The sequence below is a fragment of the Anolis carolinensis genome, chromosome 4 (genome assembly GCF_035594765.1).
Source record: "Anolis carolinensis isolate JA03-04 chromosome 4, rAnoCar3.1.pri, whole genome shotgun sequence".
NCBI lineage: Eukaryota > Metazoa > Chordata > Lepidosauria > Squamata > Dactyloidae > Anolis > Anolis carolinensis.
Window position 1 is genome coordinate 116,408,151 of NC_085844.1, and position 22,757 is coordinate 116,430,907.

Genomic DNA, 22,757 nt, shown 5'->3' on the forward strand with positions numbered 1-22,757 from the left:
CAACTACTGGTATTTCACAAGTCAAACAGTGCTGTGCTGTATCAGATCAAACACGCTTCTTATCCAGCATCCTGTATTCCAAAGAGGCCAACCAAATTCCAACAACTTTGAAAAGTTATTTTTTAGTTACAATTTACAAAATGTGTTCCCCGGCCACCTTGAAAAATGGAAGATTCTGGGAACTGTAGACCCAAAGAGGAACTTTCATGCTTGAAATATTGTCAGATATGTTCACCTGCATGAAAGAAAATACAGACAACTGAAGTTTTTGCTAAGGGGAAAACACAAGTTCTGTAGAAGGATGAAAAATATATTCATAATTATTCTTTTCCAGGATTTCCCAACTGTTAGAAATCCCTCTTGGGGAGAATAATAGAGCAGCAAGAATTTTGTGTGATTCTCTCCTGGTGTTAGAACATCCTGAAATATTGTAAAAAGACCTAAGAGAAAAAATTAAAAAGCTGTTTTTTGCCCATATAAAATGGGTTTTCTGTGCAAGAATTTCACAGAGGAAATGTGTTATTTTCTTGTTAACATGCTTTTTGGCAAAATAATTCTTCCTCAACACTTTAGGGTTTTTGACTCCAGGGAAAACACAACAGAAGAACATTTGTTTTCTTCTGCAGCAGGGAGAAAACTACTGTAATGATATAGGCAAGAATGTATATACATAGTCAAAAAATTTAAAAGCATCCTTACCCCATGAAATTTGTATTCCAATCCTATGAACTTGAACTTGAATCCTATGTTCCTTCTCAACCAATAAATTGATCTTTCAGCAAACTGCAAGACACCTTAGCACATGTGAAGTGCTAGCAGTATGAGTAGTCTTAAAATCTCTTAGTATTTAGCAAATATTTAGTTTTAAATTTGCTATGCATGGATCAATCCTGCCCATTGTTCTAGCTGACCCTTGCATGTTTTCATCTGGAATTCCAAATATTGGCTCTTGATATGGTATCATGAAGGTCTAACATTTTTAAACTGTAACATCTGTCGTGGCACGATCAGTGTTTTCTGTGTTTGTCATAGAGAAATCAGAGGGCTGTGGGGGGGGGGGGTGGACAGAAACTCTGTACAGACAATCCTTATTGCATTCCACATCAGATCAGGTTGCTTTCCTAGGATCCTGCAGGGATCTTCTCTATTTACCAATGCTTTTTATAATTTACCTGAAACTATAGGAGTGTTTTCATTTATCTGCTGACAATCTGCATCTAAATGTCCCCTTTTCATTAGAGCCTGCTTTTATAGTGGTGTCTTCAAAACAGTTTTTGCCTGGGGTTTATAATGGATTGGATCAAAGACAGTAAGATGCCACATACAGTGGAGCTACTTACGACAGAAAACTGAATAGCCTTGCAAGCTGTGGGTTTACCTGAGTTCTAGACAAGAGACCATGTTCACTAAAAGATAATGTTGACAACTTTGCAGTTCTTTTGGATGCAGCTTTGGGCCTGGATTTTTTTGGAAGTTGTTCTTTGGGTTCACAAACACGTGGTTATTGTGTTGCATACTTGAGTAATTTGCATGGTTATGGCATGTGGTCAACATGAGATTTCCTCATTCCCCCATCTCGCTCATATTGTAGTGGCACAGCTTTTTTCTTTCTTTGTGTAGGTAACATCTTAAAATAATTTTATAAGAAAACTCTTGCCTCCCTGTAGGGTTCTGGAACCATTAAGATCTTGAGTATCTTGGATCTTATATTTTATTTTAGTTATTTAGAGTATTTATACTCTGCTGTTCACCCACAAAGTTTCTCAGAGCAGCCTACAAACCATTAGTTTGTCTGTTCCCTGACATGTAGAGAGACAGTGTTCCCTCACTTATCGCTGGGGTTAGGTTCCAGGACCACCCGCAATAAGTGAAAATCCGTGAAGTAGGGACACTATATTTATACATTATTTTAGTAGTTATACACTATTTTAAGTCTTTATCAACTAATCGTGTGTTGATAAATCACCTCCTTCTCCTGTTGCTGCATGGGGTCCTTTTCTCTCCCTTTGGCATCTCCTTCCTCCCTTCCTTAGGCTTTAAAATGAGTTTTTTATGATTTATAATAGACTTTTACAGTTTATTAAAAAACAGCAAATCCGCAAAAAGTGAACCACAAAGTAGCGAGGGAACACTGTCGTTCTATTTTTTTTTCTCCCTCTCAGGCAGACAGGCCTGTTCAGCTTAAACATTTCCAGCTTTTGGTCTTGTAATGAGGCTGAACATACCTGGACTTTACAGCGGAAAACAAGGTGATTGGAAACACAAAGGAGCGGCCCCAGTTTCTAGAGAAGGGTGAAAAGCAATTAGAAAGATTAATTCCTCTCCCTGCCAGCCATAGTGAAACATATGCCGTGTCAAGTATTAGGCTAAACATTGTAAATTGAGTTCTCTCTTCAGCAGTTTATATGAGCATGTTTTGTTAGCCTGAAGGTGTTTGAGCCCAGAAGAAAGTTTTTTTTTTTAAAAAAAAGTCTTATCTGGCAACTCTCTGTTGTGATTCAGTAGACTACTGAAGCTAAGGTTACTAAACAAGAGCAATACCAGAGACTAAACATTTTTCTGTTCCTGGTTGAAAATTGTTACAGTAGAGTCTCACTTATCAAACACTCGCTTATCCAACATTCTGGATTATCCAACGCATTTTTGGAGTCAATGTTTTCAATACATCGTGATATTTTGGTGCTAAATTCGTAAATACAGTAATTACTACATAGCATTACTGTGTATTGAACTCCTTTTTCAAATTTGTTGTATAACATGATGTTTTGGTGCTTAATTTGTAAAATCATAACCTAATTTAATGTTTAATAGGCTTTTTCTTAATCTCTCCTTATTATCCAACATATTCACTTATCCAACGTTCTGCCGTCCCGTTTACGTTGGATAAGCGAGACTCTACTGTATTCCTGTTTATTGTGTGATACCTACTTTGAAAGTAGTTGTTATATTCCAGAAAATTCATTGTGTGGCTTCCACAAGCTGTTTAATTGGTTGAGACTCTATGAGATATTAATTGAAATACTATAGAAAAATCTGTTTCAGGATGTCCCGCAAAAACAAAGTTTTTGCAGTTTAATAAACCTTTTCAATATTTTAATGATAGAACAAATTAGGAAATGGCTTTTATAACGCAGGAATAAAAATCGTGTTACATAGTGTTATATATGGGCTTCAGAGAGAGTCCTGATTATGGGTTTTGGTTTGAGCATTGGACTATGACTCTAGTTACTAAGGTTCAAATCCTTGCTCAACTATGGAAAGCCACTGGGTGACCTTGGGTGTGTCACACCCTCTCAGCTTCAGAGAAAAACAAGGTAACCCCCCCCCACACACACACACACACACACACACACAAAAAACATCTTGCCAGGAACCCTCTGTGATTGTTGTGCTCTGCCCTGAGTCCCCTTTCAGGTGAGAAGGACGGAATAGAAATGTCTTAAATAAATAAATAAATAAAACCCTTTGATTCTTTTCTTCAGAATACCCACAAAGCTGTCTCTGACTCTTTCTGCTCACTACCTGTCAATATCTTGAACAGAAGAAGTATTGTTTATGCATATGTAACTTCTTTTTTTAGTGAAACAATTTATCCTTAGCTTAGAAAAACAGTCATATCCAGTATTGACTGTATTCACAGTCAATGGATACAAAGCCTATGGATATTCATTGCTTTGAATTTTTTTTAATAATTAATCGCAAAAGCAAATCTTGATTTTTGTCATTTTATATGAGGGATGCCTTTTTCCTAGGCCATTGCTTATCATGGGACTTGAGAATTCCCAGATTCTGGTGTTCATGGGGGTCCTGAAATCAAATCACAGGAGACACCAGTGATCTGTATTGATTTTTATGTACACTCCCTTGAGTCATGAATATTGTTGAAAAGTGTTATTCCTATTTAATTCTGTGGTACCTACTTTGAAAGTAGTTGTTATATTCCAGAAACTTTGTTTTTATGGATTCCACAAACTATGTTGAATTGATTGAGATATCCTATGCGATATTCAATGAATATCTATGAGAGATTTATTGAAAAACTATAGGAAAAAGTGCTGCAGGATGTCCCACAAAAACTTTTCCAATTTTTTTAAATAACAGAACCACTTAGGAAATGATATTTCTAATCCAGGAACAAAAATCATGCTACATCATGTAATCCGTGCCAACTATATTTCTTAGGAAGTAAGTTCCATTCACTTAGTGGTTTCCTTTCAGGTTTTTTTTTAAGGGATGGGTATAATGTGAATGTGTTTCATCAGTACTCATAATATCAGAGACTGTATCATATCAACTAACTAAAAAATAGAGCCTGGAACTGCTGTTCATACATCACAGCATGTATTTCTGCTTTTCCGACTTTTGGTGCCAGGAATTAGAGTTGGCTGTAAGCTCAGCACTCTATTTCTGTTACATCTCAACATGTATACAGGAATAGAGTCTAGAGAAATCTCAGGCAAGATGTAGTAGTTGGTGTAGAAGACTAGTAAAAAGATAGCTACCATCTTTTGGAGTTGCAGTCAAAAATATTATGGAAAACCACATAGAATTCTCAGGGGCCTTTCATATTCCAAGGGGGGTCTTTTTCATGTCAGAAGTGACTTGAGAAACTGCAAGTCACCTCTGGTTTGAGAATTTGCTGTCTGTAAGGACGTTGCCCAGGAGACATCCGGATGTTTTGATGTGGAAGGCTTCTCTCATGGGGAGCTCTTGCTGACAGAGGAAACTCACCCGTTCTCCTTGGATTCAAACCGCTGACCTGTCAGTCAGCAGTCCTGCCATTGCGCTACCGAGGGCTCCATATTCCATAGTACAGCACTATGATTCCAGTTTAACTACCATGGCATCATCATATGGAAATCTGAGATTTTGGGAGAGGTATTTAGAATTCCCACTCAAAAATCTCTACTGCCTCCCCAAACTAAAGTCCTAAGATTTCCATGGGATGTGACTATGGCAGCTAAATCACAGTGCTTTAACTGCTTAATGCAGAAAAGCTCTCAACCATGGTTCAATCAAAGTCCTTTTGTCTATGTTGGAACAGCCTTATGTTGATTCAGACTGTTAGAAAATATAGTCCATGGGTGAGCAAAATGTTGCCTTAGGAAGAAGCGTGGCATTAATACTATTTTTGTAGCTCTTGACTTCTATAGATTCTTCAGGCCAACCTTTTCCTGAGAATTGCCTTTCCTCCCCTGGTTTAACTTTTTTTTTAAAAAAAAATGCTGTTTTTTAAAGAAGAAAAACAAGAAGTAGACTTCCAATTACTTCTGGACTTCAGTTGAGGTTTGTTGGCAGTAGTCTCATGCATTTATATGAAATTGCTATCCATTTCTGTTTGTCCCATTCATACAACTCCACTTTAGTTTCTACCCACTGCTTCCAAAAATGGGTGCCTATACAAATGAGCTTTTCTGCCCAAAGTCTAAAAAAACCCGAAGATTTTCAGACCTTGGGTGGCAAATTGCCAGGGCCTGCCAGGGCCTGTAGGTCCTGCCAGCCAGGGTCTATATCTGAGCTTACTGCATGCCCGGCGCCCAGCTGTAGGCCTTGCCAGGCCCTGCCAACTGGGCTTATGAGCTTCGAGTGCTTGGCACGCCGAAAATCAGCCAAACAAACGGCTATCGTTCCCCGCCCCATTTTTTTGGTTTTGCTGCTATTTCCATTCCAGAGTGGGTTGTATTATTCCATGCCATCTGAATGGATGGAACAGTACGAAAACACGAAATAAATAGATGAAATGGTATCTGGACCCATGACTAGTTGGCAGTTTGTGTAGCCTCTCAAGGATCACAGAAATTGAAAATTTGCTCTTGGGAGCTGCAGAAACTTCTCCACTCATGTTTTTTTTTTAAAATAAATTTTTATTTTTTAAAACACAAAAAATACATACCGTAGACATACAAAACATTTACAATTCCCACCACCAACACGAGGATTGTTTTCTTTTTACATATTCGTTTCTTTATGAGACAATTTTTATATCTTTATCTTAATCCATTTCCAACCTATATACTATATAACATTTGTATCTTATTTCTTATGGCTTGATCTCCAGATTGATTCATGATATAGTTCTTTACCATCTGATTTATTTTCTGAGGTTTCAAGTTTCAGACGCTCAAACTGCGATCTGCTTTGCTTCCTCTTTTTTCACGACCGGGTCCAGGTTGGAGAGAGAGATTTATGATCTTCCTGGGCTTTAAAAATAAGCTTTATTTCTTTTGCAGTTAGGGAGCTCTCTTAGGCACGTCTATCTTATCTGACGCATGCGCAGCATCCCCACTTCTCCACTCATGTTGTAGTCCATCGCAACTGGTTGGCTTCAGGTTGGAGAAAACTGTCTTAGGGAAATTCATGGATTTCTTCCCTCTGTGGTTTCTCTTTTGCTTGTAATGTGTTGGTTTTTTTTTTTTTAAAGGGAGCGTAAAAACATATTTGGGTGACATGGTACAAAGCTGGCTGAGATTTCTGCCCATAGCTTGGGAACCAAAATGAGTGTGCTGTTGCAGTACATCCTCTAGTATTTCTTTCAAATAGCAGGAGAAGAAGCATAACCCTGCACAGATGGTAAAGGAAACCAAGAGAAACTGGATTTAGAATAGCAAGGAAAACTGAATCCTGAACCAGATGGCTTTGTTTCTCATCATGCTTTATTAAGATGCATGGAACATTGCATCTCGATTTGTAGAGACATCAAGTTTTTCTAATGTTAAATCCTTCATTACCTGAATTGCAAACATAGCTCCCAAAGCACACTCCATGTGTTTTAGTAAGACTTATTATACCAATTTTTCTATAAAATTTGATATTTTAATGATGGGCAAGTAAGACATGAATCCAGTGTATAATTCTTTAAAAGTAAGACTACATCTATACTGCACAGTAATAGCAATTTTATACCACTTTAAATATTCTGTGGGAGTCTGGGAATTATAATTTGTGGTGGTAGAGCAGGACCTCAGTATCCTCTGGAGTTTGATTCTAGGACTCCCTATGGACACCAAAGTCCATGGATGACCAAGTCCCAATACATACAATGGCATAGTAAAATGGCAGACAGTTCAAATCCTGTGTCTGAGGAATTGTAAGAGACTATAGCAAGATATTCTTACACATTACTGTAGTCCTCAGCATGCAATAAAGTCAACATTTGCTTTCGGGAATATTTTTAATGGAATATTTTCAAGCTATGGTTGCTTGGTTGAATCTGTGGATGCAGAACCTGTAGATACAGGGGGCCAAATGTTCTTAGAATTGCCTGCTCTAGTCCACAGTATTAGAGAGTCCTTCCAAAAACTACAAATCCTAGGATTCTGTAGGATGGAGCCATTGCAGTTAAAATGGAATCAAACTTCTGTGTAATGGAGATACACTCTTAAATCTCACTAAACATTATGAGATTAATTGCTGAGTTATATTTTGGAAAATATTCCTTGGGTGTATGGCTATGTTCTAGCACACAACACCCCAGTGAGTCCGACCGTGAAAGCCTTTGATAATACATAAAATATTCCTCTTTTGGATTACATCTCCTAAAGCATCCATCCAGCTTGGTCAGTGGATGTTGGGAGCTGTAGTAAAAAAAAAAAACCCATTCCCAAATGTACATGACATTGAGCTGTAGCAGTTGCCGATGAAGGTAAAAAACTGGCATTTTTTTTTTCAGTCAGAAAGATTACTATAAAACAAGGGACATCCCTTTTGAAATAGCAGTCAGCTGCTCCAATTTAAGAACAAAACACTACAGCACAGTGTTGTTCCAGAGCTGTGTCTCTTCAACAGATGGGTTTTTCAGAGAAGCTGCGGAGGTGGTCAGACTTTGCTAAAGGAAATTTGTGTAGTTTAAAAGCAGTCCTCAAATAATGGTGTTTTGTGGACTGCTCAGTTCTGCTGTTGGATGATGTGAGGCAGTTCCCTTAGGTAATAGATTCAGGGTTTTATAAAAGGGCAATAAATAGTTATATATTTATTGTTGCTTTTTTAAGATCTGGGGATTTTCATGCTAATGTTTTATAGTAATGTCTACTCTGCCTCTTATTATTTTTTACTTCCTTGCCTCTTATTTATTAGTTATTTATGGGCCTGGGTGGACAAATCTCTCAGTTTTAGTTTCTCCCACATTGACTTCTTTCCCAAAAGATCTCATGTTCTCTCCATGCATGGCTAGATGGGATCAAAACTGCTAAATCTGTCGGATGAGAAAGAAATTGGTCCACAGTGCCTAAAATTCCCTAGGGTCAAAGGCAATACTTACACATTCCTTACACCTTATCAAGAATATAAATTGCATAATAAGGAGTGGTGGAGACATTCCAGCAGAAGGTGTGTATGGGAAAGAGACAAGGGGATGGGTGATGAAAGTGTGAGCTAGGTTGTCATTTCACATGAGACCAAGTAAATCCTCATCTAAGAGACAAGCCAATTAAAGTTGCCATTATATAGTGCTTCTTTTTATAGCAAGCCTTCATTTAAGGCAAGGATTTTGAAACTCTACATTCATAGAAACCTTTTCACGTTGAATTGCTCCTTTCTGCTGTAAAGAATTCCAGATATTTTCAGAACATACGTGGCATTAGCCAGACCTGTTTGATCTCTTGTTATCTGTTGAAGGCAGAGTTTCAGCCATAGCTTGGGACGGTTCCTATGTAGACTGTTTTGTATTGTTTACTCTTTAGAAACCCTATGATTATGTTGGTTGGAGGATTATGGATATTTTAGTTTAACCTCTGTCTGGGGGGCAGGATTTTAATTTTAATAAGACAGAGCTTGTGATTTCAGCAGCAGAGCTTGCTGCACAGAAAAGTACAGACAAGGCCTGTCTGCAAGTCTCATTTGTGTATTATGTCTTATACTAGGCATCTTGCAAGTTCTTTCAGGGTGGGTTCAGAGTTGACTTCAGTGAAGTACCTCTCAGGACAGAGATGTGACTAATATTTGCTAATTTTCTTGCCTTTGGTGGGAAAGTGTTTCTCAATACATCGAAACATGTGAAAAACAGCTGAAAAAAAATCTTCATACATTGGAACCTTCTAAATAATTGATTTTTAAAAGCAAAAAAAAGGATATATTTTTTTGCATGAAACCCACACATTTTTGTTCACAGAGCAATATATTTTGTGCAAAACAGAAAATCTGTGCATGGTTTTTGTACAGGTGAATTTTACCAAAATAAATCCTGAAGTGTAAAAACAAAACAAAACAAAAACTCACACTATCAAAATGCAGGAAAAGCTCTTGTAATTTCACATAATAAGGAGCAAACTTTTGAAATTGTTTTTGCTTGAAGAACAAAACAGGAGGAGGCTGACCACCTTCTCATTTCCTTGCCTTGTCATGACCCTCTCCAAACAATATGGGAAGTGGTGCTGGTAGTTGAATGAGGAGGAACCCCCGGTGGCATAGTGGATAAAAGCCTTGTGACTTGAAGGTTGGTTTGCTGACCTGAAGGCTGCCAGGTTCAAATCCAACCCAGGGAGAGCGCGGATGAGCTCCCTCTATCAGCTCCAGCTCCATGCAGGGACATGAGAGAAGCCTCCCACAAAGATGGTAAAAACATCAAAACATCCGGGCGTCTCCTGGGCAACGTCCTTGCAGACGGCCAATACTTTCACATAAGAAACGACTTGCAGTTTCTCAAGTCGCCCCTGACATGAAAAAAAAAGTTGAATGAGGAATGGCAGTTCCATCACTTTGCTCCACTGGAGCATAGCTCTCTCCATAAGAAGAGGAAAGCCACCTTTTGGTGAAGGGCCATGTTTGGATCAAGCTCTAGATAGCCCTATCTTAGCTGCTTGTGTTTATTCTGTGTCCCATAAGAAACAACTCCCCAGCTGTTTCCATAGCTAGTTCAGTCTAGACAAAACAAAGCCAAATCAGGGCCTCCTAATTAATCTGATTGTGTTTATTGCTTTCAGAATTCTTCTGATTGACATTTTGAACTCATAAACAAATTGGAGATTGAAGCTAAGGAGTTAAGAGACTTGAGATAATCAGTTGGGTAAACAAGAACTTTTTAAACAATAAAACAGAATCAATGCATTAAAAGTATCACCTGCTGTAATGCAAAACACAAAGGTCTCCCATCTCCCAACAAGTTGCCTTAGCTTTAGTAATGGTATAGAACCTGATTTTCCCAGTTTGCTTACTGGGCTTTGAGCAGCCTTTAGCGGTATTTGAACCTGCAGTTCTGATCCTATATCATCTTTTAAGCAGCCTTGCTTTAGGTTGAGCTTGTGACCTTTTGTCGTTGAGCTGCAAAATGGATAAAATCGAACCATAAGTCCTCTTGAATTGTGAGATTGCAGTGTTTCATATGTAGCTACTTTTTGTTTTTGTTTTAGTATTGTAGTGTTGTAGGCATTGTAATGATATTCAATATTATTGTATTCCAGAAACATGTAGGAGGAAAATGCTTACTGAACCGATTGTGACTAGTCTTAAGTGGTTTTGAGAGCCACGTACTAGGTATTGGTGATGTAATTCTTCACTAATTTTTTTTATTAAAGGAAGCAATCAGTAATTAGGGCAAATTTCTTCTATATGTGAGAAACTGAAAACTGTAGTTTTGGTTTTTAATTTTCTTTTGCCTTGTTTTGTGTTTTTTGCAATCTGTTCCTAGTTTAGGATTTATTCTGGGATAAATTTACACATGGTGTTCCTTTGTGTAGAAAACAAAAAATTCTTCACAGCATTTTCTGTGAAATTTGGAGGTGTAGAATGAAAATGGCTATGCTCTCCTAGTCATTGGTATGGGCAGCTGGTGAGACCCCTCAGGGCCTTGTGCAACTGCTTTTCTCCAAGTCTCCTGCAAGTAGTTGTTATTTTCCAGAAACTCAACCTTAAGCACCTCAGAAATCCTTCAGTTAGGATGCCCTCTGGCTTAAGAGGTAGGTTTTTAGGCTTGAGTTTGGGCTTTAACAAGCACAGGTGTGAATCACAAGAGTTAAGAGGTCCAAAGTCCAGCTTATGATCTCATAAATATTGAAGAGGATACCAGGCATTATTTTTCTGCAGAGAATCCTGTAGTTAGGGGCTTACTATGCACACAATTTGCCAGTTTTGGGAGCAAACTGTGATTATTCTTGTCCATTCTAGATCCTACTCATTGGGGTTTCTAACAATTGATAAATATTTTTTCATTCATTTTTGAACATTTTAATCTTATTTCTATCATTATGTGTTCATATTTATATAAAAATACATAGCTCTGTATAATTAATATAAACATGCATAGCTCACCATAATATTTCCCATAGTTCTAAAAGTTAATGCATAGTAATAAAAGCAAATATAATTTAATAGTCACAATATTGTTCAATAATAACACAGAATCTGAACAGAAACAAAATCGTAGAACCAGAGAGTATAGCTTGAAGTCAATTAGGTTTTGACATGTTTTGTGCTTGGATGAATTTGGTAGATTCTTTGTCTCATTTAGTAAGGGGTGCTTGGCATTTGCTGCCAGGGAGTTGTAGTGCCTTGGCAAACTGCAAACCAAGAATTGCATAAGATGTTGCCATAGCAGATGATAATAATAATAATAATAATAATAATAATAATAATAATAATAATAATACTTTAGGGTTGTTGTATGTCTTTCGGGCTGTGTGGCCATGTTCCAGAAATAAGTTCCAATGAATCATTTGGTTCACGTAGTTGTGCCTCTGTTTGTAGTCTGTCTGTGCGATTTTCTTACAAAATAATAAAGTATTACAAAATAATACTTTATTTCCATCCCACCGTCTCTCTCTGTGAGGACTCAACAGAATGGCAAACATTCAAGTGCAATCAAAAACCAAAATAACAAAAGAAATCATAAATAAAAAAAATTAACATCCACATCAAGTAATAGTGAAAACATAACAAATTAGACATGACATAGCAAAATTACGTTTAACAAATAACCACTTAGGAGATAAAACTTCAAAATTAAGGCTAATAAAGAATATAAAATTTAAAAGCCAAAGTAGCCAAAATAGTTAATGTGGACTCATAACCTTATAAACGTGTAAGCAAGAAAGACCCTCAGTAATCTGAATGTTCTGAGCAGTCTTTTTCCTCCTGATACTCTTGCCTAAACCTGTGTAGTTACTTTATTAAGGTGCAGTAACTGAGTTCCATCAACCTTACTTTTTAACAAATTATTTTCAAGCTTTCTTGCCAGCATAACATCTTATTCCTTTTACACCTGCCTGTATCTCAGCCTTGACATATTCTTGCATATACTGATACTCTAGTTCATGTGGCTGTAATCTACAGTATGCATTCAACTACTGGTGTATGAACTTGTGCTTTTCTGTGCCTTTTAGTTTTTATTCTTCAGCTACTTAGTAGTATTGATGCAAGTTGACAGTGGCAGGAAAGGTGAATGCACATGGAAGATAGCAGGCAATATTTATGTTGTCAAGATCCCAGTGTTCATGTTACTTCATTTTTTCAGGCATGCCTGCTCTTGACAACATTCTTAGTCTTTCTTGAGGAACCAAGAAGCTGTTGAGTGAGCCATCTGCATGTTTATTAATTTATATGGGCAGCTTGACCCTCTCAGTTCCTTTAGTGATAGCAGCATTTTTGATTTAGGCATTATGGCTTGATATGTGGAGTAGTGAGGGCATGAAAGTAACGGATCCATAAAGTACTTTTAGCCATTAGGTCATCAGATATGCCTTTTGGTTTCATTTTTGGAAAATGAGGGTGTGGTGGATCCACTTCCTCCAAAAAGACAAATCCTCTTTTCTTTCTTCCTCCCCGTTTAGCAGGGTGCTGGGAAAGGGACATGTCTCTTAATTACCCACTTGTAAAGAGCATTGAAACTTATCACAACAAGCCAAGGGCCAAGTGTGCAACCCTTGGTTAGAAGTTTTTTAGAGAAAATGCTATCAGTCATCCTTAGCAAAAAAAAAAGTGTATTCGTATGCATAAAGAAGCAAGAGTCCCTGATGGTGCAGTGGCTTAAACACTTGTGCCGGCAGGACTGATGACATGAAGGTTGGGTTGCTGACCTGAAGGTTGCCAGTTTGAATCCAGCCCGGGAAGAACACAAATGAGCTCCCACTATCAGCTCCATTTCCATACGGGGGACATGAGAGAAGCCTCCTACAAGAATGGTAAACACATCAAAAACATCAGGGTGCCTTTGGGCAATGTCCTTGCAGACAGCCAATTCTCTCACACCAGAAGCGACTCTCAGTTTCTCAAGTCGTTCCTGACATGAAAAAAATGCATAAAGAAGAGTAGTGGCAGTTGGCTCTTATATCACTAGGACAGTAAATCCATTCTAGGTTTTCACTAGCTTGAACAGAGTTGTCCAAGTGCTGCATCATTTTTGTAGGTCCAGTACCTTGAAGCGTAGATTCACTGCCCAGCTGACATAATAATTACTAGCTGCAACTAATTCACATCCACTTTGTGTTTGTGGCACTGGGTGAAAATAAACAAGTTTCCTTTCTAGGCTTCAGAATCAAGACAGGGCTTTGGGCTTCTTTGGACAATTATATTTTCCCTATTAATCAAATTGCAGCATGTCTCAAATTGTAGGTCTTTCGCATGAGTGCAGTTGTACCCTTAATGCTGACATACACACCTTTCAGAGTAGGGACACTTCCACTGGTCTCTATAATTGACATTTCAGAATAATCGGTACTCATCCTTGTAGATGCATTCATGTGGAGACGTCACAAAAATGTCAGTGTGGGGCAAGTAGCAAATGTCACTGGATGTTTCCGTACTCTACCTGTTCCATAGTCAGAATATTCAGGTCAACAGTATACTTCTTCATTCTTTGAAAATAGTGTAACTGCCTGTGTGTGTGTGTGTGTGTGTGTGTGTGTGTGTGTGTGTGTGTGTGTGTGTGTGTGTATATATATCGGATAACGTAAGGAAGGGTTAACCCCCTGTTGTGTTTATTTTGCTATCTGTGCCTTGTTCAGAAGATTTCACCTCGCTTTCTGTCCTGTGATAAGTGGATTATGAAAAATTTGACTTACTGTGGAAACAAGGATTGGTATTAAAAAAAACCTTCAACAGAGACACCTTTCCCCCATAACTCCTCCAGGAGTTAATTTCCCTTCTGAGGTGTAGATTTTTCTTATTTCCTGTTGTCTTACCCCCATTCTTAACTATGATTCATTTGTAAGTCAGATGTTTATAACTTGGGGACTGCCTGCATGCTTATGCTTAATTAGGATGATCAATTTGCTAACTTATTCTTGTTGGGCATACAATTCAAGACAGATTACTGAAGTATAAACAACATTGTGTTGTCAAAGGCTTTCATGGCCGGGATCACAGGGTTGTTGTATGTCTTTCAGGCTGTGTGGCCATGTTCCAGAAGTATTCTCCTGACGTTTCGCCCACATCTATGGCAGGCATCCTCAGAGGTTGTGAGGTATAAACAACATTCAGCATAATTTGGATCTGGCCTTTCCTTAGGCAGGAATCTTTGGTGTTAAGTAGGTTTATCAAATAGCTCCACACCCGCCTTCTCCAAGCCAGCACCCTTTGGTTGTATTAGATGTTGCTGTTGCTGACTGCTGGAAAGTTAGCTTTAATGTATGGTAATCCCATGAATGAGGGACCTCCAAGTCACTCTATCATCAACAGTTCTGCACAGGTCTTACAGGCTCAGAATCATGGTTTCTTTGATTGAATCTAACCAACTGGAATGTAGTCTTCCTGTTTTTTCATTGCCTTATCAAACATGAAAAGTCACGTCTTCTTATGAGCTGTCCAAAGTACCACAGTTCAGTTAAGTCATCTTGACTTCTAGGAACAGCTTGCTCTTGATTTCCTTTTGTACCATTCCATTACCTTCCCATGATGGTGGGATTGCATGCTCTGGTGAGGGAAGAGGCTATGCTGCTGGTAGAAGTGCTACTGGTAGGGCTTCCCATGTCAAAAAGGCCTTTACTGAGGAGTCAGACTATATATGCGAAACAATTACTTGGTGGCAGCAGTCATGGGGGTTGACATTGATTCTATAATCCGCATATTGGATTACAATTTGCATGATCCCCATCACTGTAATATTTGTAGTCCCAAAATATCTGAAAGGTATTAGTTGGTTTATATTTTTTAAATCTTGGGATGCCTACTTATATCCACATCATTTTAGGTTCAGATCCTATTGTTTTAGGGTAAACCTGCTCAACATATATTTAGAAGAGTATTCCCTCAGTTGATATTCACTGCTGCTTCTCATAGCATAATTTTGTTGTCACCGACTTATTTCACATTGTTTTTGCTTTCTTTTGTGATTTTCACTGAAAGGTAAACGGGTGGTTAATTTAGAAGGTTTGGTTTCTGAAGAAGTTCTTTTGTGGGAAGACATGTGAATTTATTGCAGGGCATCTGCTTTTCTTTTAATATTTAGTCTGATACTCAGTCTTGTTTGAAAATTTCCAGTGTGCACTAGAGGAAAATTTAAACCAGAAAGCTGGCAAAAAATTGTTCAACTGAATAAATAGACTCTAGAAAGCAATATTGTCCCTTAAGTGCACTTGTTTATTGCCTAGACTTGATGCCTAGGGAGACACAAGCTGTCTTGTTTTTTGAAGGGGTGGTTTCTGCCCCTCACTGTTGGGCATGACACTGCCCGTACTCTACGCTTTTGATTTCATAGCTAGTTGTCACTTTCTCTTTTATTTTGTTGTTCAGTGGACCAGAAGGTGACAGTAATTGAACTCTACAGAGAACTGATGGGGAATAAATAGCACTTATTGTAGGGAAGACATGAAAGTCGCCACAAAGAATCCTTAACGAGTATTTCCTTTGTTCCTTTGGTGATTGTAAGTGATTAATATATTAAACATACTGCAGAGATAATTTGATTCTATTTGCATTTTTCCTGTTGTAATCAAGGGCCTTAACCAGAACTGAGAGTGTGTTCATATATTATTTATTTGATTTACATTATACCTTTCTCCATAAAGATTCCAAGGCATTCTAGATAAACTCAGCTTTAAAAAAAAGAAGAAGAAAAGAAAAAATAGGTGATATGTAAATAGCTAGTTGCAACCAGGTCAAAAATTGTAAAAGTTATGATATTGTATAGGTGTGTTGGAATTTTTTTTATGTTATTGACCAGCAAGTACCAGCTGCTTCATAGATGCATTTTTTTAAAATGTGTCTATGAGATATTCCAGGTGTATTTTCCAAAACACTGTGCAACCAATTTTAAGTTCTGAAAGCTTCCTTCAGAAGTACAGAGACCAATAAATGCAGGATTTTTAATTCACTTAAAAAAAAACTTCACCTGATGCAAATGCTGTATAATTTTGTATCAAATTGCCTGAACAGTAATCTTTCAGTATCTCTGCCTTTCCAAACAAAGTAACTATCTGATCCCAGTCTCCTGTGATTATGGGGATTTTTTTGGTCTCAATACCTTTATGTGGTTTGAAAAGGTGACCATAATTTTCAGTTTTCTGGATTAATGGTACAATGCTTGGGAAAGTTACTTTTTTTGTCTATGGTTCCACAAAGTTAACTTTCTCCACTTCAAAGCTTTCGGGATGAAATTTTCCCTGCTTTGATTTTAGCTTTGCTGGATATTGTGAATGCATTACTGAATATTGTGAATGGTTTTATTACTGCATCTATTTTTTATTTTGTAAATCAGTGTTCTGAGCCTGCGGAACAGAAAGAAGGAAAGGGGGAAAGTGAGATTGCCACAACAGATTCTCCTTTTCTGACCAATTTTCCAGTAATGTCACCATCTAGTACTGTTAAACTAAGGGGAAACTGAGTGTTTACAACAGCTCAGTTGAACTGAAAAAGAAATCAAAGCTACCATAAGAGAAGACAGGGATGGGCAAATTGTGACATGTTCCTAATTAGGTGCAGCTCCCAGTGTTTTGGGATCCTGCCTGTTTGCCTGGAGTTTAAAGCAGAAGATGGATCTTGAGAAGGCAAAGAAATGGAATTAGAAGTCTGTTTGTGAAGTCCCCAGGTAGAGATATCTACTACAGTAACACAGTAGAGAAAAGCAGTGCCCAAGAGATAGCATAGCAGAAGAGAGAAAAGGGTAGCAGACTGGGAGATAGAGGTTTCAGGAGGGATTCTTTTTTCCACTAAAAATTACAAGTCTTCCCCGCCAATCTAGGCAACGATCCTCAGTCTTTCAGCTGTATCACATATATTTAGATTTTACTTCTTTAGATTAAAATATTTTATCCAGAGAGCTGGGATTGTGGCCCAAAATTCAAAACCTGCATTCAAAATGTATCAGTAACCCTATATTCAGAAATGGGTCTATCTTAATAGGAAAAGTAGAAAGAACAATACTTGCTTCTTGGAGACTTGCAAAAATGCATGTCTATAACTGGATGATGGTTGTTGTTTTTACTAACCAAGTTTTAAAAAAGATCTGATTTAGGGGCCTTGGATAATTGGTTTGGTATGTGTTACAGAAGTAGGCGGCAGGTTTGATAGTTTATGGCTAAAAATAGCACTTAGTGTTGTAAGAATGAAAGTGGATCAAAATGGAATGTAAAATATTCAAGAAGTGATTTGAGAACTTAATTCCTGTGAATCTATTGTGATCTGTCTGGAACTCATCTTGTGAAAGTTTGTTTTAACTACAGTAATTATAGGTTTCTGGGAGGTGTTGTCCAAAATTATTTTTTCTGAGCTCTGATTCTTAGACCTTTTACAACACAATACAGTAGAGTCTCACTTATCCAACATAAACGGGCCGGCAGAATGTTAGATAAGCAAATATGTTGGATAATAAGGAGGCATTAAGGAAAAGCCTATTAAACATCAAATTAGGTTATGATTTTACAAATTAAGCACCAAAACATCATGTTATACAACAAATTTGACAGAAAAAGTAGTTCAATATGCCATAATGCTATGTAGTAATTACTGTATTTACGAATTTAGCACTAAAATATCATGATGCATTGACTACATTGACTACAAAAATGTGTTGGATAATCCGGAACATTGGATAAGCGAGTGTTGGATAAGTGAGACTCTACTGTAATTACATCTGTTCCTCTTAATCTAGCATGTTTAATACCTGGTAGACCGTATTATCCAAAAGAGCGTGAGGTATATGCTGATTTTTTTACTTGTACATAAATCAAATTAAACAAGGATATGTTTCCCAGGATCATGAATGTACCAGTGTAATGCCTTGTCTTTGGCACAGAGAGTTGAAAATCAGGAACTTAGTTGCAAATATGATATGCTTAGCAGCTGAATACCATGCTCTTTGTGATATGGAGGAAGTTATTTATTTAAGATACAGCAAAATGATATGGGAAAATGAGTGCGTTGGTGGAAAGCAGTTCATCATAGGGACTTGCAGCCAGTCTAGTTTGCCCTCTAGAGTCCAGTTGGGTTTCTCACTCGTGTGATCTGTCATGGAAGGAGACTTAACCTTTCACTTCAAGACTCGAATGCCCTTGGGCAGAAAAAAACATAGGCAGCATTTATTGATATCCTGCAAGTGGAGCTTGGAAAAGTTCCTTTCTACTACAACTACCAGAATCTTGCCGAGAAAATTTGGGGGTTGCAGGCCAAAAGGGAACTTTTCCAAGCTGTGCCCAGGCTAGTTTGTAAATATACATTGCTGTCTGACAGAATACATTCTCATCTTAATTCCTATTTTTGATTGCTTATGGAAGAGTTTCCTGTGGCATCCATTATCCCACACCTCTGGTGAATATACGTGCTCTGAGTGGCTGCGGAGACTCTCTTGTATTGTTTCCAGAGACTGGAACTATTACTTGCTCCCCTCAACCTCTTGATCATAAAACATTTACATTTACTTTTTTCGTACTACATCTCTCAGAATTGTAATCCTCTGCACTGATTACGTGCAGCCCCAAAAATAACATCTCCAAGCTCTGCTTAAAGTAATACCTTTTCTCTCTGTGTGTCTCTCTTTCTCTGTCTCTCTCACACACACACACATTTCTGATGGTTTTTTAGGCAAATGCAGGGGTTGTGCATTGTGACATGTGTGACTAAGCTTTTCCACTAGCACGTTTATTTTTGTGTCTATAATAAGTAGAATGGACAATGTGGTGCTTCCTTTTTGGCCTCCGCTGGCAACAAAGAGGACCACGCAATTGCCTACATTCCTCTGAGGATAAATGCTGCTAAGCTGGGATCACAGTTGTAAGCCAACATATTTTGAACTGGAAACAGTTCTTGCATTCAGTCTATGGAGGCCTTCTCTTGAAACAGGCAAAGCCGTCTAAGTGATAACACTCAGAACACCTTTGTTTTCAAAACACATGTTTGCTACTGTTTATAGAGCTCTCAAGTTTAAGAGAGCCATCATTGCTATATCCTATGTAATCTTGAGATGTTGTAGTTTAAAGGTGGAAGGTGATGGAGGGAAAGTCTTATGATATATATATATTTAAACAATATTATATTCTAGAAATTAGCACATTGCCTGCTAGCATCCTATGGAATTTCCTTCCTTGAGAAGTTAGGCTATGTCTTCATTATCTCTGCTCCTCCCTGCAGCTCTGCTTTTCCCAGCAGACAAAGAGTTTTTTATTCAAACAGCCATTTAATAATTTATTGTCAGCAGGGAGACTTTGGTGTGTGTACTGTATTTTAATTGTATTGTTATGGTTTTAAACAGTTTAAACAGTTTTATGATTTTTAGATATTTTAAAACAATTTTAGTAGTAAAACAATTTTAGTAGTAAAAATTACTTTTTTAATGTAGTGGTCTTTTAATGTGATGTCATCTCATTGTCTTTTAACCTTTTAGTATATCATTCTTGTTATATAGTTTTTAATCTTGCTTTTAACCTTTGTGAGCTGTCTTGGTCAGATGGCAGGGGGAAAGGGAGCATATAAGACAAACAAACAAGTTATATGCATTAGTAAATTGAAACAAGACATAAGCCAAATGAATACAGATGTTCTATGAACATATATTCTTCATTTTAACAAATCCATACAACTGAAAATTAATGCAGTAAACCGAATAAAATGCATAAATATAAGAAAAACTCTATATGCTCAATTTTTTCATGGGTTCCTATGGCAAATGAGTTCAGAGTAGAAGATGAAACAAGGTCATCTTACATATTTTTTATAATAATTACTTGTTTAACATATCAAGGTCATAGTGAAGGTAAAGGTTTCCCCTGACGTTAAGTCCAGTCATGTCTGACTCTGGGGGTTGGTGCTCATCTCCATTTCTAAGCCGAAGAGCCGGTGTTGTCCGTAGACACCTCCAAGGTCATGGGGTCGGCATGACTGCATGGAGCACCGTTACCTTCCCGCCGGAGTGGTACCTATTGATCTACTCACATTGGCATGTTTTTGAACTGCTACGTTGACAGAAGCTGAAGCTAACAGCAGGCGCTCACTCCGCTCCCGGGATTTGAACCTGGGACATTTTGGTCTGCAAGTTCAGCAGCTCAGTGCTTTAACACACTTCGCTACCGGGGCTCCTCATCAAGGTCATAGCCTTGATATATTAAACAACTATGCCTAGTTGATTAGCTGGACTGTTGGGGGTGGGGTGGATGGGATACTGCCAGCCTTGGAACACTCACTGTAATAAACAAGGGATACAGGTGATCCCACAACTATGACTTGTACATCTCTGCTTTCGTGGTTTTGAAAAATTACCTGTTTATAGACACCAGATCTCAAAATCATCCAACTAGCATAACCAATAGTTGTGCATGCTGATGGATTTGTGGAGTTGTAATCCAAAGGTAACTTTTCTATGGTCTGCCTAGTCTGGAGTATGTCAAGGGTAAAACCTCTATTTTAAAAGTATTGCATTGCTATACAGAACATTTCAGCTGCAATTTCAAATGCAGTTTTGTTGTGCAGATTCTTGTAACTGAATTTGTAACTGCAGAACATTTTCCCCAAAGTGGACGTACTTTATTTCTTTTCTCTTTTTTCCATTTTTATTTTTCAGGGATAGAGCTCTGCCCTCCCAATCACCGCTTCATGATCACAATGGTGGCAAGTTTTGTAGCAATGGCAGGCCAATTCCTCATGCCAGGTTTGGCTGCCCTCTGCCGGGATTGGCAAGTTCTCCAGGCTGTCATCATCTGCCCTTTCCTGTTGATGTTACTGTATTGGTTGTAAGTATTTGCAAGTTTCTTCTTCTTTTTCCTTCTTCTGTTGGTGGCAGAATTGAGATTATAACTCCCAGAATCCCCCATCCACTATCTTGATTCTGGATACTATTGTATAAGTAATGATTTTCTTAGGCTGCTGCAAATAAGATTGGATTCCTATGTCAACACTAGATGTGATCAGGAAAAGTTGGGATACTTTTATTACCTTATTTTATTTATATTTATACTCCCTTATATTATTTATGTGGTCAATGAGGGTATTTGCGTAGAAGCAAACATGGGAAGAGGGATTTTTAGCTTTTCTTCTATTGCCTAGCTCTCCTCTGCAAGTGAACTCTCCCCCAACCTCAGTTGTTCTTAATAGATTTCCTTTTCTTGTCCTCTTACATTTTATTACTCTTCTTTTATTGCCTTATTTGTTGCAATGAGGTGAAAGCCATCAGGGAGTGTGGTTTATTCAGCTTCGTTTGATGGACTGCTGGTCCTTCCTTCATACTGCCTGAAGGCTATGTGACTATGTGACTCTAATACCATCACTTTTCCCTTTTTGTAATCTTTGCTTGATGAAGAAAGGACATTGTTTCAAAAGCTTGTACTGATTATTGTGACCCTTTCAGGCAAGCCTGATAAAAGTATAACCACAACATGGATTTTGAAATTTGGTGAAGAGAGAACAGACACTATCAAAAATTGAAATCAATGAAATTGGGAACCTTCTTTAGGTTTATTATGTCTTCTATGTGATCTAGGGGATCCTACTTTCATTTTAATTTGGTTGTATTTTCAAGCAGTTTATAGTACACCCTCCGTATCCATAGAGTATACATTCCTAGACTTCACGTGGATGTGCAAAACCACAAATTATAGCAAACCTTATTGACAAGAACGTCTTCTGGCCCAAGAATAGAGTCATAATGGAGAACCTAGAAAATGCCTCCAGAGCACATAATTTGTTGGATGCGGATAAAGAAACCGTGGGTGCTGGTTCTGGAGTTATTGGGGGAGTGGTTTACCCTGTATTTTAAATCAGATTATGCTTTTGTTTTAATTCAGTTTATTTTACGTTCGTTTCATTTTAGTTCACATCTAATGTATTGGTTCTGATTATAATTGAAAAGGATCAAAAGTGCAGTGTCAAAAAGTGGATGCCAGTAGTGCATAGAGGGCAAGTATAAGAGGAATAAACCTGTAAGAAAGACAGCTTTGAGTCCTTGTATTATATTTTATCAAGATAACATCTAGCTTAGCCTTTAAGGTTTCTAGTATTCAGCCTTGATTGTAAACTCATCCCACAATCCCACTTATTTTAACTGAAAATTATAGAAATAGCAGCCTGGAAAAACTTTAGAGGAGACTGGTGAAGTTACTAGTTTTGAAATATAAAATTAGAGTGTATCTACAAATTTCAGCTGATTCAACAAACATTTCTTTTCCCAAGAAAGACAGGAAAGTTCGACTCTAGGAACCTTGGCAGCTAGACCAACTGCAATTCCCAAAATCCTTGAACTAATAAAAATACAGGGGGAAACTTGGATGTGGATAAGCCATTGTTTGCTATGTTGCTGGTTTAACATGTCTATAAATTGGCATCCATTCATATGCCATGGTAGCGCAATGGTTAAACCCTTGTGCCGGCTGAACTGTTGACCTGAAGATCTGAAGGTTGGCAGTTCGAAT

The 22,757-nt window shown here is 37.8% G+C and overlaps 1 protein-coding gene across 2 annotated transcripts in view; it reads left to right on the forward strand.

Moving 5' to 3' along the window:
* Positions 1-22,757, forward strand: part of slc22a23 (solute carrier family 22 member 23) — a 126,735-nt gene that overhangs the window by 71,794 nt on the left and 32,184 nt on the right. For both annotated transcript variants that reach the window (XM_062977667.1, XM_062977668.1), the window contains exon 4: positions 20,915-21,083. In XM_062977667.1, coding sequence (XP_062833737.1) covers positions 20,915-21,083 — 169 coding nt within the window. The remainder of the gene's footprint in view (positions 1-20,914; positions 21,084-22,757) is intronic.